Source organism: Lutjanus erythropterus, chromosome 24, assembly GCF_056507025.1.
Source record: "Lutjanus erythropterus isolate fLutEry1 chromosome 24, fLutEry1.hap2, whole genome shotgun sequence".
Taxonomy (NCBI): Eukaryota; Metazoa; Chordata; class Actinopteri; order Lutjaniformes; family Lutjanidae; genus Lutjanus; species Lutjanus erythropterus.
Window position 1 is genome coordinate 4,176,281 of NC_139340.1, and position 14,004 is coordinate 4,190,284.

The 14,004-nt window shown below is 38.0% G+C and overlaps 1 protein-coding gene across 1 annotated transcript in view; it reads left to right on the top strand.

Annotated features, from left to right (window-relative positions):
• The first annotated feature begins 6,879 nt into the window (after positions 1 to 6,879).
• The window catches only part of LOC146304526 (activin receptor type-2A), a 59,213-nt gene continuing 52,088 nt past the window's right edge, over positions 6,880 to 14,004 (top strand). Inside the window, exon 1 of the mRNA XM_084713294.1 lies at positions 6,880 to 7,807. Coding sequence (XP_084569420.1) covers positions 7,753 to 7,807 — 55 coding nt within the window. The 5' untranslated portion in view covers positions 6,880 to 7,752. The remainder of the gene's footprint in view (positions 7,808 to 14,004) is intronic.

The window sequence follows — 14,004 nt, forward strand, 5'->3', positions numbered from 1 at the left end:
CTCTGAAAATACACACACGCCTGCCAAACTCCATTATTATTTTGCTCAATTTAACTGTTATAAACATACAATGCTTTTAAAGATTATTAATGATTTCTTTCGACATTAATAGACATGAACTCATTCAGCAAACATTCAGCATTAATTTTGAAATTAACATGAAATGGGCAAACTGAAAATGCACACTCTGGAGTTGGAGTTTAGTGACTGTTTGTCTCAACACCTGCCAAACTCCATTAACATTTTGCTCAGTTTAACTGTTATAAACACCTACTCCTTCTAAAGATTAATAATAATTTTTTACAACTGATAAACTAAACACTAAATCCTTTGGCAAACATTCGGCAGTAACAAAGTTCGAGTTAAGTGACTGTCTGTCTTACTGCCTATCAAACTCCATTAACATATTGCTCATTTTAATTGTTCGAAACATCTACTCTCTCTATATATAATATCTAAAATATTATTAACGACTTCTTATCACTCACAAACAGACATTAACTCATTCAGCAGATATTTGGCATTAATTTCATCAGTCATTTCAGTTATAATCAAAAATTTCAAAGGAGTGTAGCGCTGTAGCACTCTTGACAGAGTATTTCAATTTAGCAGGTTTCCTTGATAACGTGTCATGATCATTTTATGATACACCAATCCCTGACCTGTAAATGATACACAAAAAAATTATATACCAAACAAAATAATCAACCATAAGTCTTATCATGATTATCATCATTATTATCATTATTAATATTATTATTATTATAACTATTATTACTGCCAATTGTCTGTCAGTGCAAAGTTAAGTTTGTTATCCTGCAAACAAAAGCTCACTGGACACTCTGAAGTTCAAGTTCAGTGATTGCCTGTCACACTGCCTGCCAAACTCCATTAACATTTTGTTCAATTTAACCGTTACAAACATCTGCTCCTTCTAGAAGATTACTAATGTTTTTTTAAGAATTGTTAAACAGTCATTTACTCATTTGACCAACATTCGGCATTAATTTGAACCGTAATTAACGTGAAACAGGTAAATGGATACAGTTATTCGGTCATTGTAGCGCTGTAGGGAGTGTAAAGTATTGACTTGTGTTCATACTTCTCCTGGTCTGTTCTTCCCAAATCTCTCTGCAGCAGCATACAAGAATATGTAGACAACAGTGTGCTTCCAACTTTGTGTCAGCAGTTTGGAAAAAGGCCTTTTTCCTGCTTGAACATGTCGACTGAGCAAAGCCAGGTCCGCAAAGAAAAGGTTTTTGCAGTTTGCTGTGTGTAAGAACCTGACTGGCCTGCACTTAAATCCCATCCAACACCTTTGCGATGAACTGGAACGCCGACTGTGAACCAGACCTTATCAGCCAACATCTGTGTTGGACCTCACTGGTGTCTGAGTGAGCAAATCTCTGCAGCCAGGCTCCAACCAGCCTGAAGCCAGAAAAGTCGAGGCCTCTGTAACAGCAGATAAATGGTTCTGGAGCAACATGTTTCACTAACGATGTCATGATGTTCTGATCGCACAGTGGAGAACATTTGTACGACACTGCGACAAGGTAGAAAAGTTAAACAAATAAACATTTTGCCTCACCTTCCACTTCCAAGAGTACGGAGGTTGCAAAACTCTTGAACACAACACACCACTCTTAGAAATAAGGGTTCCAAGAGGGTTCTTCCTGAAGGGCTGAGGTTCTACCAAGAACCACTTGCTTCTGAAGAACCCTTGTCACTGAGGTCTCAATGAAGAACCCTTTTCATCCAAATAACCCTTACTGGAAAAAGAGTTCTTCTGAGATTGTTGAAATCTTTGAGAACTCTTTTGTCAAGGGTTCTTTGTACCATAATATAAACGGGTTCTCGGTACAATGCTCTGGGTGAGCTCTAGATGAAACCCTTGGAATATAAAAAGGTTTTTAGTTGAACTCGCTTGGTGGGTTCTAGATAAAACCCATGGAAGATAAAAAGGTTCTTCATAGAATTCCCTGAGCGGGCTTCGTTATGGAAGAAAGAGTTCAAGGATTGTCAAAATCCTTGAAGAACTCTTGGTCAATGGTTTTTTGTAACATTGTATAAAAAAGGTTCTCAGTTGAACCCCCTGACTGTGGTCTAGACAAAACTCTTGGAATATGTAAAGGTTCGTAGTTGAACCCCTTAGATGAGTTCCAAATAAACCTCTTGAAATATAAAAAGGTTCTCAGTAGAACCCCTTGGTTGGGTTCAAGATAAAATCCTTTGGAATATTAAAAGGTTCCTGCTATTATGCCAATAAAGCCTACTGATTTTAATGTCTTGTATAACACCTATAGGGGGTTTCTTTCTGAATCTTGTGTACTTTCCTACAATTTCATTAAAGTTAAAAGTTATCTTAGAATGTATGTAGAATTTCTAACGAGTTTTATTTGTACAAAAACAAAAAAACATATGACCTTTTGAAAATGACCTTTTTCAGATGTTACAGTAGCCGAGGACCTGAGGTTTGTATGAGCAGCTGCATCCTTCCATCCATCATTCATGTACGCTTCTTGAAGTGTCCACTTGCCCTTGGTGTTGTCCTGCAGTCCTCTTTGTCACACACACCACGTCCACCCTCAAACTATTAACATTTCCATGCGTGTGCTTGCAGGTTTAGATGTATTTACATCCTTTGTTGCTCTGCAATGCACTCTGCGAGCAACCTGCTTTTTGTTAAAAGCACTTTGTCGATAAATTTGACTTCCCTCGACACTCAATACTGAGTCCATTAAGCCGCAGAGCCATGGGGCTACTCTGCGCGCGAGGGCCACTGGTTCCAGTAAGGTATATCTGCTGAGCTCTCATTAGCAAGCATCATCATACGTAATTCTGGCACGTGTAATGCCATTAGAGGGGATTTGGCATCTGATAGTTGAGTAATGGGATTAGCTGGGCGGTAAATCTCCAGGACCAGAACTGTAGGTCTTCCCCACTCAAAGGAAGACAGATAGATAGACACACAACCCAACCCGCCCTTTCCACATGAGCGTAATGCAAGTCATCCCTTCGTCATGGCTGAATGCTTACTAATGTGTTCCTTTCATTTCACACAGCTCGCTTTGTTAAAGAAAGCGTAATATCGTTTGAATACAGGGTCTCTCTCCTGGAAGACATTCATGGTGTTGGACTCGGTTGTTCACATGAAAAGATACAAAAGAATGAAATAATAGAGCTGGAGACATTTCAAACCCTCACCTCCTCGCAGCTGGCCAATCACGGCATGGAGGGGATGTGAATGTCGGATCGCTGGTTTCTGAAAGCTACAGAAACTAGGGCTCAAAATGTGCCTAAATGGAACAGTTGATTGCTGCAGCTTTTTTAAAGAACTAAACTTTTATCATCTTGATCCTTTTTAAGACCTTGTTAACTGCTAGCTATTTAGAACCAGGCTGTTTGGCTAATCAGGACCAGGTGTTTTGGGGCCGCATATTTAGCAAATTTGACAAGACTATTTAACTATTTGGGGCCAAGCTATTTGGCAATATGGGGCTAGACTATTTAGTGACTTGGGACCAGGCTATTTACCAGTTGGAACCAGATTATTTATCAGGCTATTTAGCTATTGTGGACCAGGCTATTTATTTATTTGGAACAAGACTATTTAGTTATTTGGGACCAAACTGTTTAGCTAATTGGAATAAGGGTATTTATTTATGTGGGACCACACCATTTAGCTGGACCAGGCTATTAAGCTCAGGGGACCACGGTTTTATTACTGTGATTCTGGTGTTGTGTCTGTTTGTCTGGCATGTCTTTCATTGTTTATTACAAGGTTACAAAGTTTGTACAATTTCAAACAATTCCACCCACAGGGGGCGCTATAGTAACAGTAAATCATGAAATTTTGTACAATTCTGCTGTCTTAAAAGAGGTGAAACTTGGTACACAGCTTCTCCATAAGCATGTACACAACATATTAAAGTATGGCACCAATAGCGCCACCTTAGGGCAGTTAATAAAATATCATAATATCCCTTGAATGCGTTAATCAATTACCACTGGGTTTTGGTGGTATCTTCAGATATGTCGGGTTTTATTATGTTGTTTTGCACGACATCAAAACTCATCTTTGAACTGAGGTCACAGAAGGCCAACGTTTGTCTCAGAAGAGCTGGGCTTCTGACCTTTTTTCTCTCTGAAAAATAGCAAGAATTTCTTTCCATTTTACAAACAGAAGATGTCCTCAGAAAAGTCCTTATTCAAGACAGTGAATACCTGAGCCTTCATCACTGCAGTTGTCAGGGTGTCAGTGACCTTGGAGCAAACTTACAAGGAGACAAACTGTGAGCGAAGACATGAAAACGCATCACGGAGGGTCAACACGGCCAGAGGAAGACGGAGGTCTGTCTGTGTACTTTGCTAACAGTACGGTCCTGGAATTAAGATCATGTTTAATTTAATTTGAATGATTACAGCAGTGTCTTCTCACCTGCAGACAGGCGACATGCTGCAAACCAGATCCCAGAGACAGATTCATTACAGAGAAGACGGCGCACTTTCTCTATGTTTGGAAAAATATAAATATAAATCTCTTGAGAAATTATTTCAATAAGCATTTACTGACTTTCACTTGACTTGTACTGGACATCAAGCAATATTAGTTTTAAGTTTCTTTCTCTCACATTAATAAAGAATTTGTCATAGTATTGATTTTTTAATTTAAGTAATTTGCATACATTTTTCCTTAGTATGATACATATGATACACACACAGGTGCAACACAACCTCAATATTTGTATACATTTATTTTATATGTTAAATGTTAAAATGTGTTCAAATCCTGTAGGTGAAGTTTGGTGACTGTGCAACGAAACCAAGAGTTCGTGCAGGGTTCACCCTAAATTCCTGTAATTTGATTAGTTAATTATTAGTGACGCACGACAAAGGAAACTAACAATGAAGTTCAATCTAATTACACAGTTATTTGGTGACCATGTGGAGCCAGATTTAAGATTCAGATTCATCCATGTTTCCAAACATTTTTGAGTGACGAATGTTTGTGATGAAAGTTCAGAATTGTTGCCAGGGGAATAACGTCTACAGGAACTGAACTCCTCACCCGGGCCTGTGTTGGTGCCTCCAGCTCTGACCATTAAGCCATGTACAGGAGGAAGAGCGTGTGTTTTGCTGAAGATGAAAGCCAACGCTCCAATATAGAACAGGTGACTCAGCTTCCAGCTTGGCAGAGAAATCCCCTGAGACCTTTGACCTCCTAATCGTTTAGCAGCGCTTATGGTTGGAGATCTGCTCCAGGCTATTAGAGAGATTAGTGTCACGCAGATTTGGGAGTGGGCCAAGCCTATATCTGTACTTCATGGTATTCTCAACATTTATTACTGAGCACCCAACCCATGTTGAAACCTGATATGTGACTGTATAGTAGCTCAAACTGCAGCATGAGGCTATATGTAGGTGCAATATGTGTTGACCTACATAGGGTGACAGGCTATATGTAATGAGGATGCTGTTGATTTAAAATAGGATGTGTTTTATGGTTTTAACCTCATGAAACATTTCTATAATTAGCTGTGGATCTCCTATTTAGCGTTTCTTTACATTTTTTTTTGTGTTTTTTAACAGAAAAATACACATATTCTCACTAATAATGAATGATATGCTGCTGACGAAAATACACCTACAATTTTCTTTTCTCTGCAGATACACATGATGAGAACACTGCAAACATTGTTTTCGGTTATTTTTTATTTCGAAAAGATGACTCTCTGACTCTGCCCGCCCCTCTTTTCTTGCAGCGACGCGCGCCGGAGTCGAAAACGAGCAGCCTTCCCGAATTAAAAACAATCCCCAGCTCGTAAAGCACGTTCATCAAGTTGGCTAAAGTCGATCAGGTTGACAGCAGGAAATGGAAGATTCTCCCTTCAAAATTAAAGTAAAGAAAAGCGTAACAAAACATTGGAAATACAAATCTGGAAACACAAAACACAGCGAACTGAATAAAGTAATATTTGCTTTTGGTGTTTATTTTACTCATGAAAAAACATTAATTAAATGCCCATAATTTAAAATTTTAAGTTTATAAGATAAAGTTTATCTTATCTTATCTTATCTTATCTTATCTTATCTTATCTTATCTTATCTTATCTTATCTTATCTTAATTTAATGCAAAATAAGATACCTAGTACCATCGCCAAATTAACCTGTTAGTGGTCTTTTCACCATTTCAGGAGACCCCAGAATGTGGGGATGAGCCCCTATTCCAAACTAAAATGTAATTATACTATAATTCCATTAATGACAGACAGAAAAATTGATTTTGACACAGGGCCCCACCATTAAAACAATACAAGTTGAGAACAATAAAAATAATTACAAAATAAAATAAAATAAAATAAATCCAGCCTTCCTTAATTTTTGCATATCTGCATTTGTATATATGGACAATGGCCAGTAACAGTTGTATTAATCTCAAACAAAACAACATCAACATCATGTTACAGCTCATAAATTTCTTTAACTCTTTTTTTTTTCTTTTTCATGGTTTTCAATTGTTCCATTATCTTGTCATAACAAAGCTCGATTTTAGTGGGTCAATTATTTTGTTATTGTGAGTTATGGTATGACAACTAAATAACTGAGAGAAAAACTTCGTTATCTTGAAATAACAAAATTACAGTATAACATTATGATCTTGAGATAATAGCATTTTAAAAATATTGTAAGACCAGCCATTCTCGGTTTCTGTGATTAAATGCAATAATAATAATAATAATAATAATAATAATAATAATAATAATAATAATAATAATAATAATGATAAAGCTTTCTAGTCTGACATTTTTATTTTGAAATCCTTCACTGGAAGTTTATTATAAGAGAGTGGCTGCCTTGACGCTAGTCAGTGACGCCATCTTGAAATTGTCCCGACTAGAGGAGGCGAGGAGGAGACGGACTTGGGAAAACCAGCTCGTCCTAAACTCGATAGCAGCATTAGCTACACGGATTAACGGCAGCTTGAGACGTTATTGCTCTCATATGATAGTATTTCCACTTGTTCGTTCGAGTCATTTCGACGGAGGAAGGCGGTTTGGCACACTTTGGAGCGGACTAACACACGGGAGGGAGCCTCGTAATCGGAGCGGACGGAGCTGTGGTTGTGGCCGGGCAGCCCCGCCGGACTGTCGGACGAAAAACTGAGGCTTCCACGCGGAATATAACAACAGCAATACGCGTTTTAAACCTCCAGTTTTTATGATAGGAGGTTGGAAATGCTCATTTTAACGACGTTTTAAAGCTATGCGACGGAGCTTGTCGGGGAGAAGTTTGATTGGAGAGCGGAGTGCGCTTGATTTGCAGTCCGATGGATGTGAGCCCTGCCCGGCTGTGGCTCGGCTCTCCGCTCCGGTGCTGTGAAAATAACAGGTTAAAGCGCAGGTGAACGCGTCTGTTCATAACAATGCTGCAGACCTGGCAAGTGCATGACAGCCCCGGCTTGAATGCCAACAAGTCGCCCTCCATTGCTTGTCTGTAAACCTGGAAATACCTCCTCTTCTTCATCACCCCCCTCCTCTTCCTCCCTTCTTATTTTTGGACTAGTAAGGCTGGCATTACCTGGGATATTTTGGATTTAGGCTCATTTAAAATGTCCTTTTTGCAGAGACAGTGCTCTTTGGAGCTGCAAGACATTTAATTTGACTCATTCATTCTGAGATTTTTTTTTTTTTGGGATTTTTTTGTTGTTTTTTTATTCTCTTTCCAGTCAGAGGATCAGATTCGGATGGAAAATGGGAGACGCCACCAAACTGGCCTTCGCCGTTTTCCTCATCTCCTGCTCTTCAGGTGGGTGTGGAGGGAGGGAGGGAGGGAGGGGGGCTTATATGCATAGCTTATTGTCAGCTGTGCAGAATTCAATGCAATGCTTATTGTTACCTCCGCAGAGTGCAATGCATAGCTGGTTGTTATGTGTGGAGAATGCGGTGCAATGCAACCCTGTGGGAAGAGAAGAGGGGGGGACATTCCGCCTCATTACTGGTGCCCTTTCTGTGCGTCCTCCATGTGTGGATGTGCAGTGTGCATGTTGCAGATGTCAATAGTGAGCCCAAGATGGGGCCTGAGGACCTTTAAGGGGTCCATGAGGAGCTCCAAGTAGGACATAACATCTCAAATTAGACTTTATAAGTTTAATTTTTGTAGGAAAATGGTGATTGGGACTGTACTCACTGCTACCTCCCAACATGCAGTATAGACAGTTATGTCATCACTAGTCAGATCTCTTTTCTGATATGAAGAGTGGAAAAAATCAATGAGATAAAAAGTCCACAATATTTATTACAATGTAAATAAACACAGAGAAAAGTCCAATTTTGTCCACATAAAATGTGTTTTTCCCTTTTTCTAAATGTGCTTATGCTTTAATACAATAAATTTAATACAATAAATTGAAAGTAAACAGCCAAGACCTAAACCTGTGTAAAATAGTCTTTACCAATGAATGCTTGAATGGATGTGTATTGTTGCAGAGTCAATAGTGAGCCCAAGATGGGGCCTGGGGACCCTTACGGGATCCTTTAGGGGCTCCTGGTGGGACATAACTGTACAAATTATTATTATTATTATTATTATTATTATTTTAAGCTGAATTTTATTGGGAGAATAGAAAGGTTAATATGGGACTGAATGAGGATGACTGCTTTAGTCTTCACTGTTACCTGTCAACTTGCAATATAGATAGTTATGTTAAATCTAAAATTAAATGGGGCTAATATGAAGAAGAAAATCAGTTATGATCTAAAGCTCAAACTGAGAGTGCTGTTAGACTAATAACTAGGGATGTAACTATACAAAAAAACTCAACACACAACAGCACCTCAATTAAAAGTCAATGGCTGGTGTTACAATATGTATAGTGATATTAAAAAACAAAGAAAATTGACAAAATGGAAAAAAACATCCCTTATTAAATAACAAATCTGATGTGTGATTTATGAGCATTTTATTTTGTAGAAATCTGTTTCCATTGATCTGAAAGTGCCCCCACTTTCCTTTTTTAATAAAGTAAAGGAAAAGTAGCTAGGCATGACCTAAACATACAAAAAGTTGGCATCTATTGTCTTTGGTTTTGTAGGGATCTGTATCATACATGTTGTAGATGCCAACTGTGAGCCCAAGATGAGTCCTGGGGACTCTGATGGGGTCCTTGAGGGGTCCATGGTGGGACATACCCCTTCAAATGAGTGTTTTCTTTAATAATTTCAATAGAAGAATAGGAATGATAATATGGGACTGAACGAGGACAGCTGTTTTTGTCCTCACTGTTACCTCTCAACTTGCAGTACAGACAGTTATGTAGTAACTAAAGTCAAATCTAAGTTCACAGCATTTATCACAATATTAAAAACCAAAAGAAATATTCAAATTTGAACATTACATATGCATTAAATCTGATGCATAAATGTTTTCTATTTTAACTTAAAGCACTTCTGTTTTCTTAATTTTAATAAAATAAAATAATGGTAGCCAGCCATGATGTGAACATATGAAAGAAATTGGCATGAAATGTCTTTGGCAATGAATGTGTGTATTATACATGTACAATTGCAAAACAAAATATATATTTTTATAAAATAAGATAATCAAATAATAAAATAAACCCTTTAATAGCATGGCATTGAGACATTTTTCTATTATACAATAACCACCAATGTATTCAAAAATGCCTTAAAGGCATTTAATTCAACGATGTCATTGCTATTAAAAATGCAGATGAATGATATGCATGTATTTTGGCTCAAAAGGTTACAGCCACTTTGATTCAGATATAAGTAGGTGGGCAAACTAGGCGTAGGTGGGTTTAACACTTTACAGCATGTTCAGGCAGTATTATAGCACTGAAATTGTCAAACTTGATGGCAGTGAAGCAATTTTCAGCCTCCATGCTGGTCTACATTTTTCATGTGTCCTCATATGCCAGGGGTGGATGCACAGTGAATGCCAACAGGGTCAGTGAGGTGACGAAAAGGAGAGCATACTTTCCTTTATCTGCTCCGGCAGAGCGTGTTGGTTACATGGATGTGGGTGGACTTAGACGTAATTTCTTCTTGTGTGATCTGGAGATCAGCTTGTACAGCTTTGAAACACCAAAAGGCATTTTCAGCATGCTTTTATCATACCATCATCATCATACTCTACGTTTCTACGATTCTTCAATGGATGGTGTTCACAGAAATGGGTTCTGTTTTTCTTAGATAGAAAGATAGAAAATATAACAAACTGGAGACCTTCTCATGTATGTTGCATTATTTGACATAGCCATTTTTTTTACGCTTCTCCTCGCAAACCAAAAGAGAAATGTGTACAAGGGATATTATACCAATACTGTGTAAACATAGAATACCCATAACATGCATGCACAAACATGAAAAGAGTGTGCTTCACTCTTAGTGCATACAAATGTGCATAAAATGTGGAATCTGATTATTTGAAATAATATACAATAAAAGATATAAAAATACGGCGCATAAAATATAAAAAGAGCTATAATAGGCCTAGTGTGGGACTCAAATATGATGACATATGATCAAATTGTTTGTATAACTATATAATGATGCTAAAATGCTAAAAGTCTAACCATAAAATAAGTGCAGCCTGTAATGAGGCCTCATGTAAAATAAATAAATAAATAAATTTAATCAAATGGAGTGAAATCAAATAGTAAATATTTTGACACTAAATTTAGGGATAGATTTACCATTTTGACAAAGCAACATATTCCTATGGGATGGTGGTTAATCATACTGTCATAAGAGTAGCCTTTAATAAACAGGGCAGTGTGTAACAAGTGTAACAATAAGTTGTCAGTGTGGCAGTAAATGTACAGTACAGCTTACAGTGTGTCAGTTAATAAACACTGCAGCTTCTCAAGGCCAGGAAAAGTCTCATCTGTTGTTTCCCAACAGCTGGTAAATTGAAGGGGCTTAACTCCAAAGTAAGCTGAGTAGGAAAGGCTAATGTTAAGCTAACACTAGCGTTGTATCTTTACAACAGGTGCTCTAGTGCGATCATATCCCTTTCAGAAGCTTTGTAATCCAGCCTTGAACTGCAACATCTTTTTTGGAGGCATGTAAAATAAACCCAAAAGTATAACTCCAACACCAGACGCCTTCAGTAAAATCTGAATGATCCCTCTAAAACTGTACCTAGTGATGTGTTCTGAAATGAGCCAGTGAAGCCTAAATGCCACTGCAGAGGCGAAACATCATACCTGAAGTTGCTGTCTTTGCATGACAGAAAGATGACATGCTAAACCAGTGCTTTGAACATCCATGTTTTTCCATGCTCACAAGAACAACCTTTGCATACAGCAATAGTTACACTCTGTTGTTTTGATTGTGATTGACAGGAGGCGGAGCCCAACCTAACCACAGAGGCTGTATGGGTTGAAAGATTTGTTTGTAAAGGGGAACAAAAGTCGGATCTGGAGGCAGGATTTTTTTGTCCTGTTGTTGTGCATAAGCAGAAATTGGATTACTGGATAAGTGCCTTAATATTAAGCAGAGACTTTCTTTTGACTTAAATTGTTGTTGCCTATTGTTTGCATGCTTGTGCAACTGGTTTTGGAGGTAAATAGCAGTTAATGACCTGGTTTATAAAATATCCAGTGTATCCATATATAAGCTGTTAAGAGAAGGTTAAATACATTGTGAAATCGTAGTGGAATTGTCCTTTTGCAGTGAGCCCTGGGGTGCTTTTGAGCATTTGAGCAGAAATTAAAAGGCTTCTCAAATACGGTAATAGTTGGGGTTAGTTAGAGTGTAAGCCAGGTGCCGTCTGCATCGCACAGTGCAGCAGATGATTATTCCACTCGCTCATTACTGTCTGAAGTGGGGAAATGAATGGTTCCTACTTGAAGTGGAATAATAATCCTTTATGAAATCCAAGTTGAATTGGCACAGCTCAAGACGACACCAAGAAAACCTCTGATAAGGGCAGGGCACTTAGCCCAGAGTGGTTTTATTTGATGAGGCCTATTGCAACACGCCAAAAAAGCCAAGATAACATTGACATTTTTATTCAAAGACTACAAAATACAGAGGACCCTGTCTGTAAAAACTGCAGTTGTTTGGCAACAACTACAGCAGTACCATCTTTTTTATTTAGTACAAATTAAATTCTAATGTTGGGTTAAGGTTAAAGAAGGAATGAAGCAATGGGGCTCCATAACAGCAATGAGTAAGTCCAGCAATCAAAGGCTCATTTTCAATTTGCGGTGATCTGCAAGCAAGCTTAAATATAGGCCAAGTAGGTCGCTAAAAATCATTGCCAACAATTGTGATTAATTTAATTTTTGTTTCAAGCCAAAATGCAAAAAAAATACTGGTTTCAGTGCCTCAAACTTATAATATGTAATATTTCCATAGTAAGTTGTGTATGGACATAAAATATTCAAACCTCATTCAAACACAGATAAATCTGTAAATTTATTCAAGGTAATGGTGCGTTTCATTTTGTTGTCTGTTGCTATAAGTTGCAGGGGAACATGGGATACTTCAGAGACTGAGAACGGAAGTCAGCAAAAGTCATTAAATGTAACATGAATAAAACTTTAATACATCACCTTGGAGGCAGTTAACTATCAGAGAGGAGTAAAAAAAAATTAAAAAGTATTCAAAATAATTGGCGATTAAAGTAAAAGTCGATAAATTGTTGCAGCTCTACTTATGATTGTTGCTTTCACTATTTCCTGACATTGTGGACATCAAAAAATAATTTAATTGACTAAGTATTTGGCAGATTAATCCAGAATAATTTGTCACCTGCCACCTCTAAATATTAATTAATTTAAGAAACCCAGCAAGTGTTCAGTGTAGTGTTTCTTAAGCATTAGCTACATGCACTTTATTGGATTCCATTTACTTGCTTCTTTCTGGATATTTCTGAAAATTCAAGGTTGCCTAAATAAGCTAAAATCAGACAGACCTTGCTGCTGTAATGTGGTATTATTTTGGAAGAGAAGGTGTCCATGTTCATAAAAGAGAAGCAGAAATGTGATATTTGACCTGGTTTACTGTTGCATTCAGCAGCTGCCCAGTGTTTTGATCCACGCTGGCATGTCGAAAGCGCTGCTGTAACACATGGAGGGTCAAGGTTGTTGGCCAAAGTCTTGATGTGACAGGGTAGTAAATGGGCTTCTTGTGTAGCTTTTTGCAACTTTCGGGTTTGAAAAAACCTCCTCTGCTGAACTGCAGAGCGACATTTTACTTCCAAGGAACTGATAATGTGACTTCGCAGCAGCAGCAGGCGGATGGATGTTGAACTCGGGTCATCATCTGTTTGAAAGGCGACCTCTGCCTTAGATCTCATGCGAGCTTGAACTGCAAATTGGTAAATATTTACTGTGCTGCCTCGAAAGTTGGGCCACGTTCAGATCCAGATGTCAGATTTAATGTGAGTATGAGTTGAAGGCTGCGAGAAACTTTGTGGTGATTAAAAATTAGACATGTAGTGAAGATTTTTTTTTAGCCCTGATGCTTCCAATTTGGTGTCAGAAATTGTAGAAGTGTGCCAACACATGTCAGCAGACCAGATGATAAATAAACAGCCAATTACGCAAACTAAAAGCAAGCAAGTATTTCTAGGAACAGCAATATTTGCCTGTCATATGACCGTTTGACCCGATAACCATCACATTTTTTTCTAATGAGTTAATAAGTATAAACGCCTCTAAGCAAGCAACAAGACTGTGTTCTGTTTCTCCTTTTCTCCTGCCATGATATAAATGCAATTTAAGCCATCAACCACTGGCTATAAAGATCATTCTCCTGCATAAAAGTAGTGTTTTTAATCCCCCCTTGTTGCCGACAGCTGTGGCAGGACGCATTATGTTTTTAGGTTGCCCGTCCCATTCTGGTGAACGCAATATCTAAAAAAAAGAGTATTTCCTTTAAATTGGTACAGATGACTATCTGGACTGAAGGATGGCCTGATTAGATTTTGGTCCTCAAAGGTCAAAGTTTAACATCACGAGAACCAAAAGTCCC